The 15,519-nt window shown below is 33.8% G+C and overlaps 3 protein-coding genes and 1 long non-coding RNA gene across 5 annotated transcripts in view; all 4 read left to right on the forward strand.

The window, feature by feature from the left end:
- The window catches only part of LOC112568022, an 81,182-nt gene that overhangs the window by 36,549 nt on the left and 29,114 nt on the right, over positions 1 to 15,519 (forward strand). The gene's annotated exons all lie outside the window — the stretch shown is intronic.
- LOC112568023 lies at positions 1,485 to 6,397 on the forward strand. The gene is made up of 7 exons (XM_025245016.1): positions 1,485 to 1,653; positions 2,031 to 2,366; positions 2,884 to 3,168; positions 3,275 to 3,577; positions 4,715 to 4,867; positions 5,046 to 5,095; positions 5,491 to 6,397. The coding sequence occupies exons 1-7, from the start codon at positions 1,521 to 1,523 to the stop codon at positions 5,650 to 5,652; spliced, it is 1,422 nt and encodes a 473-aa protein (XP_025100801.1). The 5' UTR covers positions 1,485 to 1,520; the 3' UTR covers positions 5,653 to 6,397.
- LOC112568027 lies at positions 8,102 to 10,614 on the forward strand. Its single transcript, XM_025245019.1, has 4 exons — positions 8,102 to 8,192; positions 8,549 to 8,896; positions 9,808 to 10,092; positions 10,272 to 10,614. Exons 1-4 carry the CDS (start codon positions 8,114 to 8,116, stop codon positions 10,592 to 10,594), a joined length of 1,035 nt encoding a protein of 344 aa, XP_025100804.1. The 5' UTR covers positions 8,102 to 8,113; the 3' UTR covers positions 10,595 to 10,614.
- Positions 11,530 to 12,610, forward strand: LOC112568031. Its single transcript, XR_003099961.1, has 3 exons — positions 11,530 to 11,610; positions 12,054 to 12,097; positions 12,482 to 12,610. It is a non-coding gene; the product is annotated as an uncharacterized LOC112568031 (long non-coding RNA).

A 15,519-nucleotide genomic window follows, 5' to 3' on the forward strand; every position in this document is an offset into this window, starting at 1 on the left:
CAGGGTCGACAACATCGTGTTCCTAACTAACAGAAAGAGAAGAATAGAAAAAAAAATGATTCTGCGTTTTTAGTATTTACTTTTAGTAAACTTATTATTTGTTGGTCAACAAAGAGAGTGCAGCTTTCTTTGGCTGTGGTGTAGCGCAAAAAGGCTATTGTTATTTTGTAATTTTGAAAATGATTTTTGCTAAGCTCGTAGTTGAAACCTAGCAACCTAACCTTCAACTACTCAACTTAGCTGAAGTCACGATGAACCCTCATAAGATAGTTCTGTTATCTACTATTTTAGCCAAGACAGGTGTTAAAGGACAATAAAAAAGGGTAGCATTCTTAAAAATAGAGTTGAGCCAGAAAAACATTGATAGTATGAAACTTTAGAGAACTGTTAACGTTATAATTGCAATAGAAGCTACGATTTTTTGTGCAAATACTCTTGTAACTATTTGGTCTGACACTTAAAATGACACTTCTTTAAGACTGTTATTCCTATAGGAATGTAATGTTTCATCTTATTGCACTAATATCCCCATCAATTTATATTGTTTCAGTTCGCTGCACTGATATCCAGATATTGTTTTCTCCTGTACTGATATCCACAATAAGGCATTTATAATTGTTTGTCGTGTACGGACATTCCCATATTACTTTGATAATGTTTCATGTTGATTCTGACCATCTAAAAATGTGAATATACATAGAGAGAGAGAGTGTATGTGTATGTGTGTATGCTTGCGCGTTAATAATATAGATTAACACATTATTATGTAATGAATTGGGCTCATGTTAATAGGAAATGCATTTTTCAAACTGAGGAAGTCGAGGATTAATATTTAAAATATATTTTTATCTTGTTTTCTTCAATAGTTTAGTTCTTTTTGCTAAATTAATATTTTACATATCATACACATGTTGTCGGTATTGTATACTGTTAAGTATTGTATTTTGTCATTGGCAGTCTATATGCTGTCTGTGTCTGTTGTATAATAAAACATTATTTGTTCAATATCTAGGTATTGTCTTACATGGACACTAGAGCGTGGAATTTCTACATAACAAATGACTATGCACATTTGTGTAAATGTGCGTTCGTTCATGTCTTTACGTATGTTTGTCTGTGGATGTGGGTAGTGTATGCACTAGTGAAGGACTTGCTAACGCCCCTAGTAATCCATTGTTTGACATCTGTTTTAAAAGGAACTGTATTTGTCTTTATGTATGGAGATCCCAGATGTCGTTTGTAAACCACCCACCACCATCATCTTCCTCTTCTTTCTTCTCCTCCTCCTCATCAGTGCAGGACTTGTTGCATTCTGATTTCGTGAAAATGTGTCCCCTCACTGCTTTGAGAGTCCATTGTATGTAGATGACCAGTGGAAACTGTAAAAATGAAACACTTTTTATGGGAATTCAGAAATCATGAAGTATTATTATATTATTCTTAGGCGCTGTCGTAGTCTAGATTTTGAGCAGTTTTGCGTGGATGTGAAAGTGATTGAAAATTTCCTTGTAACTTAAGTGATGCTGATAAAATCTGTCCTTGTATCTCGGCATTGTCATATGAAATGCAACATGGACAGCTTACTACTTCTTATTGTGCTCATCCTAAATGCATTTTGCTTGCCTACATGTGTTGTGTGCACTAAGTCAAAATGTAAGTATTTTTCTCAGCAAATTCTAGAAATTAATGAAACGGGACTGGACATCTTCAAAATGTTAAAACCATTTTACTATAAATGTAATTTATGGTGATGTTTTAAGATTGAAAAATTCCTATTCTACTTTTAAGACACTTACAAGAAAAGAAATAGAGATGATGAGTTTGTAAACCAATTCCTTCCCACCTGTTTTTACGCTTAAGTTTATTTACAATCTCTTAGTGTGACCTCGCAATAAAGTTACCTGTATGTTCATTGAGCTGCATGACTTAATTTATTACAAAGTTCGCAGAATTCGTTATTCTTTTAGGTTTTAAATTGAATTATCAATGTGATTTTAAAAATTATTCTTCTTTAAACCCCCTTTTTTCAGGTACAGTAATGTCAGAACACCATGAGAACATCACTTTGCCAGAAAACACACTTGCTAATTTCACCAATAAATTGCCAGAGGGAGCCATCAAGCCATTTCGCATTGGGGTAAAAGTGTGTAAAGCTGGACAGCTCCGTTCATTCTGCAGGTGTCGGTGGAATGTCAATGATAGTCTAAATTGCACAAATGAAAGCATCGATGTAATGTGCGATGCTGACAACTCTGAAATGCGCATGTCCTTGCTAGTGAGCCGGATGTACAGCGATGTCGTGTGGGAGCTTCTTAATAAAAACTCTACTCTTATTTACCTGAAGCACACCGAACTGCAAGTAAATTGTAAGTTTTTTCCTGGCATGTGTTTATAAGTCTGTTCTCCAATTTACACTTTTAATTGCCTAGAACTAGGTCAAAAAATGTACTATTGGATGGCTGGAGCATGTTATTCTCTAATGAGTTGCCATGGAGAGGTAGGAATTGTAAGCCTATAAAAAGTAGTAGGGTTGTAAGATTAAAGTGTGGTATTGAAATCATTGTTTAGCTAGTTTCAATTGTCCATTATTAAAAAAAATGAGAAAAAATATGATATATGTTTAGAAATATTTTGTTCCATGACGAGATACGGAAAACTATCAACAAGCGATTATTCTAGCAAAACAGAGTTGCTTTTGCCATTCGTACTCTTTTCACAGAAATGTATAACCGTATATTAATAGCAGAAGCACGAGACTGAAACACGGAAAGTATTACTCTTTCTCAATGGCGTTGGTCCTTTGGCCAAATAGTTTTTTAAATCCTTTTTTTACAATCTTTCATTGTGTAAATCGATTGCTTTTTTTTACATTTTTTGTCGTAGACCCTCCACAAATTACCCAACTTATTGTCAACGAAAAAGAAGCAGACCATGCAAACATTGTTGATGAGGGGCAAACGGTGAACATCTCCTGTTGCTTCACAAATGGTAACCCTCCAGTCAACATTAGTATGCTGGATGACAGCGACAATATTCTGGGTTCATCCAGCCACCGAGAGGGCTGTCTTGTGATTTCTCTGGAATTTCACTGCCATGACCCCTGGCCGACTATCAAGTGTGAGGCTCCTGGCTCTGAACTGAACAGATCTTTGACCATTCTTGGGAGATGTAAGTTTTTGTTCTGGAACCAAACATGTAAAATAAGTGAAAGTTTGTTTGATTAGAACAAAGCTGGTCAGTATTAGAAATAACAGTAAGACACATCTTTTTTCAGGTCTGCCCAAGCTTTCTTTCTTTCCTGCTCAAGTCGACACTTTGACAAATATTCCACAAGGTCTGACTCTGGGACTGAAATCGTACACAAGTAACATCACAAACTGTCTGATGATGCAGTTGCACCCTGAACAAACCTACATAAATGTCACTTGTACACTAAAAGGACAAGCGCCAGAATTCAATTTGACTCTGCATTTTAATGAAGATCCATGGATTAGACAGGGAAACTGGACTCTGCATGTCACAACAGAGATGGGGGACACGAACATAACCTTTGAACTGATCAACGTCACGGCTCATAGTGAGTAATATTTGGACAATACTATAAGTATTGCATTTATATCTTCACATAAATAATTCAAAGAGTATAAACTAAGATGTAGCTTTATATATCTGAAAACACTATAACAGATAAAAAGAGCAATTTTAGCAGTTATATCTAGAGGTAGAATTTTGAATACACAGTATTATTCATTATCCATCTGTAACTCTTCTTATTCTCTTTCTCTGCTTCATATCGGCGCACATGCATGGGCACACACACACAAACGGACTCAAAACCTGACATAAATAATCGTAAAGGCTAGATTGGGAATATGGGTCATTTACCTAGAAATAAGATTATTGTCGCATAAAAGTAGACGAATGACGAATTCATTGATACATGCTTTGGTTAAATATGGACTTTATGGAGCGTAAGAACTTAGTTAATTTTCAAAGAAAACATTTATTTCTTCAGCATTTATCTCTGTTCGAAAGTAAATAGATAATGGCATGCCAGTAACACACAGTTTCCCAAATCATTCTGTCTTTCAGGTCAGAATCTATCTGTTTGACTAAGTCAGTCTATGCAAATCTTTCTAACAGCTCACAAAATTCAAACTGATGCATTAGAATATACTTTAAAAAGTACTGTTCCAAAGTCTGGTAATAACGGTTATCGGTAGTCACTCATGGTTATCGACTGTTTGTCGAATTCGGTCAACTACGATCTCGTTCCTTTGTTTTCCTTGACATGGCCAAACTGGGTGACGCCAACTTAATTAAATGATTTTATTTAGTGGGACTTAAATCCTTCCAGAACAGAAACTCAGGTGAGTATGTCTTCAAAATATTAAAGTAGATTGTTATTCAATGCTTAATGCAATCAGTTAACTTTTTGATAATATTTCATAATCCTTTTTAGTTTAAAATAATAATTTATTTTATTTATGTGACACTTCAAAGGACTTGTAAGCATTCTTATTGAGTTAATTATAATTTATTAATGTCTTTCCAAAGTTAATGAGTCTTAACTGTTTGATGGTGTTTGAATATATTACTATGATTATGTTTAATTATTTGGCCACATAATATATTTCAGCGTCGTGAGTTGTTTTGAGTAAAAAAAAGGTTTCTGCTTTATTGCTTTTTTAAAATGAACTAATTTGTTCTGGAGCCGACACAACACCGACTTTCAAAGATGCTGACCAACCAACAGAAAGCACCACACTCCTAGTGGTCTTTGGATGTCTGTTGATTGTCATTGCCTTCAGTGCTGGTATCATGATGCTTTGTGGCTTCAAGTTTGTCAAACATCATGGCGTGCAAGGTCAGTTTAAAACATTCCAGTTTAACATTTTAAGAACAAAGCTGTTTAATGAAGGTTAAACATGTAGAATATATCCCCATGTACAGGGATTTCATTAAAACAATTATTTGTCCATGTGTGCAGATCACAATTTCCAGTCTCTTCTATAAACTTTTTATTTCAATATTTTTTTCTTCAGGAAATGGGGCGATTGACCTTCCTGCTGCTAGTTGCTCATATGGAACAGAGGTGACGCTGGCTAGTATTTTAATTGATAAATTTGTGAAAGTATGATTATTTAAGATATTGAAGCCTATAAAAAATCGTTGCCCATTAACAACGAATTCGTTTCGGTCTTTCGAAAGGGACATTTTCATCATTCTATACGTTTCGTGTTCCTGTTGAAGCATTACAAACGGAAGATAAAGATAATTTAGGGATACAGTACGTGATTTCCTGGTTGACCGAGTGACGATGACAAAGACGACAAGAAGAGATTAAGGACGTTTAGCCTGCCTTACTTAGCTGGCCAGTAAATGAGTAAGTGAGCAAGTGAAATTAAGGAGGGGAAGAAGTTAAAAGATGGATGGATGGAGAGAAAGTATCGAATGTGCTTAGTCTGACTTTTTCTGCTTTGTGAATAGCACCATACACTAACCTTTGGTCATCGTAACGCCGACGGGTTGATATACGGAGAGTTGGACTTTGAAGACAGAGAACCATCAGATGTTATCATCGGCTCTTTGCCCGATACACAGTATGCACAGATCAACTTTGCAGCTTCAGTTCAGCAGTCTCAGAAATAATTTCAGATGGCTACATCCAATAATTTGACTTTAGTAATTTGGTGTCAAGCTAGGAGTTATCACAATCATGTCATATGCCTGAAAATACTATACAATGACTTTTAAAGTTCTTACAAAAACAGATAGTTTTACTTTTTTAATAATGCACAATGTGGCATTTTTTATATTTGAACTTATTATATATAATAGGATAATTAATTTTGAGACACCTAAACAACATTAATCTTACAATTACAGACATCTACTTTTATTCAATCTTTCTCTTATGCATTCCAGCTTTTTATATTTTCCTGTTTACTGAGCAGCTAGCATAAATCTACTTCTCATCATTGTCATTATTCATCATTGTCAGTTAAAGACATCATTTTAGTAAACAGAAAGTGACACATTCTGATGAGTGAACTTTAAGGAAACTTATTTGTATTAATAAAACAGCTTACTTCATTTTCGTCAGAAAAATGCGTTTAATGTTAAATCTATAATTCATGTTTTAGTAAATAAATATTATCATCGAATATCATAAATGTGCAGTTTAAGTGTGGACTTTCTTGTAATGGTCTTTAAGATGGAACGCATTTCTTTCTGAATCTTGATAATGATTTCCGAAGCTCACTTAAACACACACTAGATACTAATATCCATAGAAAAGGATAGGGAGGTGACATATTTATACTTTTTGGAAAACGTAGGATTTACACTATTTTGAATGTTAATGTAATTTAATAGTAATAATAGCAATAAGTAACGAAAGTGATAGTTTTCAATAAATAATGAAAATATGAAAATGTTTTTTGTATTTTTAATGGGTGTTAGTAAAGCAGTATTATGTATTACATTTCCAATGGCGATATTTACAGAAAATTGTCAAAAAATATGCAAACATATCTTTTACATTTAAATGAGGTCAAAAATAAGAAAAAGCGCACACATGCGTGTCACAGTCACTTGCACTCACGAAGTTTCTTCAATTGTAAGCAGAACAACTAAATCTGCTTCGTTACAGACTTTTTAGACAATCAAATTCTTATATTAAAAAGATAGGTACTTAATAAAATTATACAATAATCCTTTAAATAGTACTAATTCTTAGCCTAAATCCAGAAAGTTATGAAGTTTTCAACAACTCTAATTGTCAAATATTTTAATAAAAAGTTTCTTTCCTTATTTTGATTTCAAGAGAAGAATATTAGCGCTTATTAGTTCGGTACACGGTATTTATGCACGTGTTTTCTATAAAATTCAGAACTATGCTACGGAACTAGAAACTTGAGGCGATGTTTTCGAGAAATGTTCAGAGCTTATGTTTATCTACTTTGAAGTTTTCACTAAGGAAATATTTGGCTAAGGACAAGGGGAACAAATCCCCTTTTGCAAATTACTCGATCGGTTCGGGTTGCCTACCATAATCTTACAAATGACGCACTGAGTCACTCACTTTAGGTAAGTTTTCCTTTTTGAGTATTACAGCAACCTACAATCATGCTGTTCTCTTTTTTTTTTAGACATTTCTGTTTTAAAAAATGAACAAATTTCTCCTCTACCTGAATTTAGTTTAGTTTACTAACGCAAAAAAATTAAAAGTAATAACTGATAATGTAACCAAAAATATTGTCTAGCTAGCCATTATAGGTTGTGTAATATTACAATGAAATGTTTATAGCTGTGTTTGATGGAGATATGTGGCACCTCAAGGAAGTAGCTTAAGAATAACAAAAGGTTGCTTAAAATAACTGCCACTAGACCACATTGGATCAAAAACACAAAAAACAACTAAACTTACCAATTGTTAATTTGTTAATACTTGGATTTGCCGTAGCCCTTCAGCCAGGGTAATATATATCTTGTCACTATTCCATATTTAATGTAGGTATTTGGAAGTGCAGAAAGCTATGACAAATAAGGAACAATTTTAAAACCTCTTATGACTTTGTCTGCTTCCTACCAGATCCAGTTTAATCCTTTACTGCCTTTCTAGTCACTTCCCAAAAGACAACTCTTAAAGGTCTACTAGGGTTCTATGTTCCTCTAATGACTGGATAAAAAGAATTTGAGTGAAGAGACTACTTTCTTTTGTTCCTTTCTCTACATACACACCTAAATAATCACTGTTCATTGTGGTATCATGACTGTGCTTGTGAGTTGTAAAGGCTACAACCAGTCGAAGACTTGGGACCATATGTTGACGAGACATATCATCATCAAGGATGCAAACTTCTCGAGAACGAAATAAAAAGGAAGCAATGATTGCCATATGTTAGAAAATAAAATCTTGCACTGGGCTTTACCTAATCATCCCACACTAGGGCTTTAATTGCATGTTTATAGAATGTGTAAATAATGTATGTTAATCTGAGGATACGCGAGGATGCGAAAGTGTTTCGGTATAGAATAGGCTGATACTAAGCTCATGTTTGGCAGTAAAGTTCTTGTAAGTGACAGACCATGACCAGACTCTGTAAGCATGGAGGTAGGTTTTATTGTGTGCACCCTTGGTATTCTAGTGTTTGTGCTGCCATCTGTGCTCTGGTCGACTTCAACCTGTGAGTAAACTTATCAATGTGTAAATCACACTTTGGTATATACATATATTAAAATAACTGTTATAATCTACAAAAAATTAAAGCGAGGCATATATTAATTATGAATTGTCTAAGTGGCATAAAGGAGACATTACGATTTACCTTTGGTAATCATTCAGATAGTATTGTGTAATTTTAATGAGTTTTTTGTTAAATCAACAGATTCCAAAGCTTTTTTACTGCGATGCCACGTGAACTTTAAGCTAAATAAAAATATGTGTGTCACTTTAATAGTGTTTGAGGTTTAAAAATGTTATCTCATGAATAGAGATAGAGTAGTTTAGAAATATGTCTTTGTTATTTATTATTTTTTGCAGGTTTAATAACAAATCACAAACAAATGTATGCACACATCGAGAATCTGACACTGATGGAAAATACAAACGCTAATTTTACCTGTGAATTGAAAACAGAAAACAAGGATATGTTTCGAATTGAAGTAAAGATTTGTGAAGCGGGTAGTTTCTACCCAGTCTGCGTGTGCCGGTTGTTCTCTAATGGTTTCAAATGCTTAAATGTAAGGAACATTTCGACGTGTGAGGCTGACAACATGGAAATGCGTATATCGATATATGTCCGACGGAATTTCACTGATGTCGTGTGGGAACTCTTGGAACAGAACTCCACCCTCGTTTTATTGAAGCACACTCAACTACAAGTCACCTGTACGTTTGTTTTCGGAAATTATGATAATTTAAAGAATTAGTCGTATATTTTGAGAAAAAACGATTACGTCATCATATGCTGAATCATTAAAAGTAAATAACGTCATCACTAGCGACATTGTTTTAGAAAAAATGTTGATGTAATCAATGCCACAAATTTTGCTTACATCGTGTCATCAATATATGTTAATGAAATAATGACATCACCAATAACTAGTCTATTTTAAAGTAAATTATGACATCATAGTTAAAAATGTATTGCAAGGGAATTGGTGGCTTTGTCACGATAACAAAAGAAGGCGAAATTTCCTCCCTAGCGACCATATTTACTACATCATAGAGGACAGATTTTCGACCGACATGATGGCAACATTATTAGCGACGATATTTTTCCAGTAGCAGCAAGAATATAACAGATTAAATTATTGCGTCATCACTACTGAATGTGTTTCTAGGAAAATAATGATGTCATCACTAGTGACACTATTTTGTAGAAATTGACGACAACCATTGGCCATAAAATTTCTAGTTTAAGTTCAGCTGACGACAATGTTTTGTGCAAAAAATGACGTCGTCACTAGTGACTAAAGTTTTTGGAAACCAATCAAATTTTGTTCAGAACTAAAAGTTTACATTAATGCACATGATCAAATACATTTAGCTACAGTTATACATACTTTTTGTTTTATATCCATGTTAACAATAAAAAAGTATCCAATAATATTTCTTGTTTTCTGATTTGATAAACTATTTATTCAATAATAATACGCATTAATTTTCATAGTATGCATCTACTTAGGTAATCTTTATAAGTCGTCTTTTTTAATTAAACAGAAAGTGATCCGTCATATAATTATTATATTATCATACAAATATTTTCAGCGGGCTGTACCGGTTGTGTTTGTCCTCAGATCCTCCAGAAGTCACTCAACTCACTGTAAACGGACAAGATGTTGACGGGAAAGTCATTGCTAAAGAGAAACAACAGTTAACTATTTCTTGTTCCTACACCAATGGAAAACCTCTAGTCTACATTCGCATGTTAAATAACACAGGACACGTGTTTCGTTCAACAAATAATAGAGAAGGCACTCTTATGACATTTCTATCTGTTTACTGTCACGACATGTGGCCGATTGTCGGCTGTGAGGCGCCAGGTTCGAAACTGAACAGATCTGTCACCATTCTTGTCAAATGTGAGAGTTTTGCTTTTTATTTGTATCATCATTTCTGTGTTTTCCTCAGTAGGTTTATGGAAAGTACATTCTTTGATTTACGAAATAGCACTACTGTGTTTCGATCGACAAAAGAGGTAATCATAATAATGAAACTCTAGGGGTCTTTAATAACAGTGACAATCATTGACCTCTTACAGGTTTACCTCAGCTTTTCTACGTGTCAAGTCAATCAGTAGACCTGACAAGTGTTGCTAGAGGTTTGACACTTGGCCTGAAATCCTATACAAGTGATATCAAGAGCTGTCTGATGACTAGTCTGCATGATCAGTCCATCGCCAGAGAAGTGATTTGTGAACTCAGTGGAAGTGCACCGGAATTCAACTTGACCCTTCTTGTGGCTAACGAATCATGGCTAGAAGAAGGGATTTGGATGCTCCATGTCATGACGGAGCTAGGATTTTCAAACATCACTGTAAACATCACCAACACCACGGTTCAGCGTGAGTATGCTGATCTATAATTGGGCATAATGAATGGGCTTACTATTCATTTAGAAATTAAACCCGTTTTAACCAGTAAATTTTGGAATATTGTCAATCAATGACAAGAAAAATTGTAGCGTTACTTGAATTACATGTCATACAGGTTATAAAAAAAATGTGTATCTCTTTTAATACAAAGTATTTCTAATTTTCTTGTCTCAACTATTTGCCGTTTTAAATAAAAAAAAGTCTAGGTTAGCATGAACATTACCATTTAAATGTCTTTATTTATGTACACCAGAAGAATTTATTAACCTCATTTTTATCTGTACAAGTAAAACTGTATTTTTCTTGGAAGCCATAGATGCTTGATAAATCAACTCTCCTTCTGTCGGGTTGTCCATTCCGCTGTGCATCCACCTTCATTTTAAGGCCTGTCGACTGCTCCACTACTGTCTAGTAAATTCGTTGTAGTACTCAGGTGTGTAGCTGAAGCCTCAAAACATTAGCAGGGTTAAAATAGTCCAAATACATAACTTTTAATTTTCAAGTAGCTTCAGTAATCATTGTCGCTTGTGCGTCAGAAGATTTTTATGTATTTTTGTCTCTGGCATTTAACTACAAAGGTGCGCGCGCGTGCGATATGAACATAAAAACATTTAAAACCCGAAATCATAATTTATTTATCTAACACTAAAATGATGATGCCACACAGCTTAAGAAGTATCTTACGACCTCATTACCCGACTCAAATTACTTCGATAGTAAATAGTCTTCAAAAATTGTCTGGATAGAATCTCAGTGGCAAACGAATGGCATCTTCACAGCAAAAGGATTTCTGCATATTGTCAGTACCTGGTGAGACTTTAATTTTTTTGTCTGTTTGTTTGATTGTTTGTTTGTTTGTTTTTTCGTTTATGTAGCAGAAACAACATGCAGTTTCACAAGATAATCACGTACTTTAATTCCTGTTTGGATGCGCGCTGAGTGCCACGTCTTCATCGCTGTATCGTCATTTACTGTGTCCTCAAACTGGTCAAGAGGCGCAACATCGGTCAGTTTATGCAACGTTTGTTAAAAACATTTACTTTATAACATATTCTAAATACACTTAATCTTTTTTGAACGAAACATACTATTTATCTTAATAAGGATTGGTTTGAAACTCGTCTTTCGCATTTACTAATAATTTGGCCAATCGGCCAGTAATGATAAAACTAAATTATCAAAATAGTTAATAATGACAACCCCTTGTGATAATGGTCTGTCAATCTTGTGGTAATATATTTGTTGCGTTTCAGTAATTTTTATAATTTTAATTCTTTTTGTTGCGTGAAGTCCTTCATTGATTATTTTTTGTATTGTGGGATTAGTCAAATGCCCTTATTTAGTTCTTATTTAATTGTTTTTGATTGCATAGATTAATTTTTTTAATAATGACGAAGACACAAGCGTGCAATATAAATAATGCAAGGATTTCGTTTATTTTATTTCCAGGCAACTCAAGAACTGGTACTGCTGATGTCAGTTCTGAAACTGAGGTATCGTTGCGAACCATTTTTTTCCTTTTGTTTATAGTACAGTGGTGAGACTATGTAATGTCAATTATATCATAAACACAAAAGAAATTACTTCGTTGTTGGGAAGTCTACATTGCCATTGCATGCTTACATTTCCATAAGCGTAATGTAAAAGGGATAATTACTAATTATTTAGTTATGAGGTATAATTAGAAAAGGTTTTAGTGAAAGGCAATCTTTTTGTTGGGTTTAAAGATTTCGTTAAGAAAACCTGTGTTCTTATATTTAGCTGCCTGTGTGTGTGCGTGAATGAAATTGTGGAAGAATAGATTAATAAAAAGAAAGAAAGCAGAAAACGAGCAAAAGAACAACTTTAAAAAGATATTTTTATGCTAACATCACCAGATATCGACTTCGAGCTATCGTCGTGCCGATGGGTTGATATATGGAGAGCTAGACTTCGCTGACAGAACATCACCTGATGTTATCATCGGCTCCTTGCCCAATACACAATATGCTCAAAATCGAATTTGCATCTTTGGTTTATCCGTTCACGAATAATATGTGTCAGTAAAGTTGTCATGGTTATCGATTGTCATTCATATTTACAAAATAATACTTGCAATTGTGTTATGATTTGCATCTCTTGGATTACAGTAATAATAAATGCTATGCTCTTTCTAAATAAGTCAAGTAAAAGTTTGATTGTGTTTAATTTTATAGATATTATGTTATTGTTGCGAAAAAAACAATCAATGACATAATTTATTCCATCTAATGTAATCACTATATTCTTGTTATCAGAGCCATGGTATACAAAAGATGACACTTAAAAGTAGTTCCCTCTCTATATAATACGCTCGGATGAGTTGGGCTACACGTAGGTGACAATCTTTGTAATTAGCTCTAACATCTCTTTCATGACAATGTAAATTTACATTTTCTGCAAATGCTTTTACTTGAACAACGGCTGATAATCATCGTATTATTACAGTTTTCTATATGTGTACAGACTCGTTTGTTTTGACTCATGCACATCAGGTTCACAAGCACGAACATTAATTTTTGTGTATGTTAAATTACTTGTTCCACTCTTAGCCACATTAACATATACTTTTAGAATCGTTGCTGTACAGTTTGCTAAGATGTTAATGGAACATTGTAGAACATTTGAATACAATTATTTGACACACATATATATATATACACACTTTTTAGTATTATCACTTTACTTAATTTTGTTATTATTGCTTAACTACGAACTCCAAGTAGTTTAATTTTAATCATTAAATGATTTACTAAATGTTTGAAGAAAATAAATGATTTTTAAAAAGAATAGACTTCAACTCTTTCAACGTGATTGCTTTTTCTTTTAAAGAGACCTAATTTATCGAGTTCTTTCTGGTCTTACAAGGAAATATTTCTACTAGACATGAACCATAGAATTATTTAAAAGCTCTCAGTCATCTATGACCTCTCAAATACTCTGTCGTCTGCTGTTTCTTCCTGCCCCTAGCAAAGTCTTCCTACTCTATTTTCTACTGTCTTTATTTCTTTACGATTTGTTCGTCACATTCAAGTGGCGGAACAAAGGCAAGATAATACATAAGCTCTTTAAAGTATTTCAGAGATCCACAGGTGGCGCATACATAAAGTTAGGGTTAGAGACACCTAGTTGAAAGTTGTATACAGAAGTGTACTCTGATAAGAATTGAAACTCTTAAAGTAACCAAAAACAGTTTGAGGCACATGGGTAGACACAGAATACGAGAGACACCTTGGAGTAGACAAGACTCAGTGTCGCAGTGTAACAACACTCCTGTCAGGGTAATACAAAGACCACTTAGGAAATTAAAAGGATACATTTAGTAATAACAACTAGGAGTTGTTTCCCTTCTCTCATCTTTTTCTCTCACATACCACACACATCAGCAAAGAAAAAAAGAGAATAGAGAGAAATCGGGAAAGAGAGAAAAAAACCTTCCACTTGAAGTTTCTCACTGTAAGTCTTTGAATGATTTCTCTAGTTATTCTATTAACAACTGTGTGTATCAGCCCGACACTTTAACAACTGCGTTCTTAATTTACTAGCGCAAACATATGGTTGTGAAGGTCTTATAAATCTCTTATAATTCCTTTCAAGGCTTAAAACTTCCGGTTTGGAAGACACCTTAAATAATTTAATACCAGGTTTTAGAATTCTTGTCCTTACATATTTTCATGGCGTTTATTATGCATGTACAGGCAACACGCATGTCTGCTGGAAACAAAAAAAAACAAAAAAACAACAACAACAAAAAAACAAAAAACAAAAACAAAACCAGAAGCTCCAGAAAATGTTATTTTCTTATACAGATCCTTATATAAATATATTAAAATGAATGTAAAATAGTATTCCAATGACGTATATGTCACACAAAATGCCACAAATCTGGAAATTTGAGACCATGCATAGCATCCTCCTTAAATCTTTATGTAAACATACTAATAAAATTAAAGAACACTAACAGGTTTTAGCCACAGCCACTTGATTATTGCTTGAGGCCTTACACAACACGTACAGGCAGGCATAACTTCTCATTTTTCAACAAGAACGAGAATTTTGCCTCGGGGACAAACACAGTGTAAATTATACAATAAAACAGAAATACTGACTTTCTCAAAAAAAAGTCAACTAAGCGCCCCACCCCAGCACCACACGAATAGTATTTAAAGCTAAATTGCAATTGTTTATGTTTAGATCTTCTTGAGAAAAAAATCACAATAGAGTTCAACTAAAGAAATTAACCAATGCATACACATTTAACATATCACAGGATATATATATTAACTGCGAAGCAAGAGTCTATTAAAGTGTAAAATGTAATTTAAAAACTCTTGACCAAAACAAAAGTGTAACAACTAGGTTAGAATTGTAATAAATAATGAAGTTACCTCTGTTTAGTGATTCAAATACAGCTATTATTCTTAATCAGAAGGAAAGCCCTTCAGTCCGAGAATCATGCGATGTTTCTAAGTAAACGTGTCAGTGCCACCATCTCACGCCTGGCGACAATACTTATATATAATATATAATTTTACACATACATTGAAGAGCGCTTGATCTAACGATGCGGTTAGCAAATGATACAAAAGAGTAAAATACAATGATGCAGTGAAAGCCTCTTTTAATAAAATAAAATGTCGAAAGGTTGGCAAAGTTTATTTATCTTACCACATCTAGTAAATGACAAAAAAAGTTTATCTGAGATTTGCAGTGAAGAAAAAACAAGTTGTTTCTTTTTGCGGCCATTCTGAGATCGTTGATGGAATACGGAATAACCTGGTGAAATGTTTTTCTTTCTAAGACAACTGGCTCTTCATCAAACTGATATTTATGTACAGGTGAAGGATTACAAGGGCAAATTTGTAGTCTAGAAGATCAGATTGTCTCCCTTTAATAT

Source organism: Pomacea canaliculata, linkage group LG7 (genome assembly GCF_003073045.1).
Source record: "Pomacea canaliculata isolate SZHN2017 linkage group LG7, ASM307304v1, whole genome shotgun sequence".
NCBI lineage: Eukaryota > Metazoa > Mollusca > Gastropoda > Architaenioglossa > Ampullariidae > Pomacea > Pomacea canaliculata.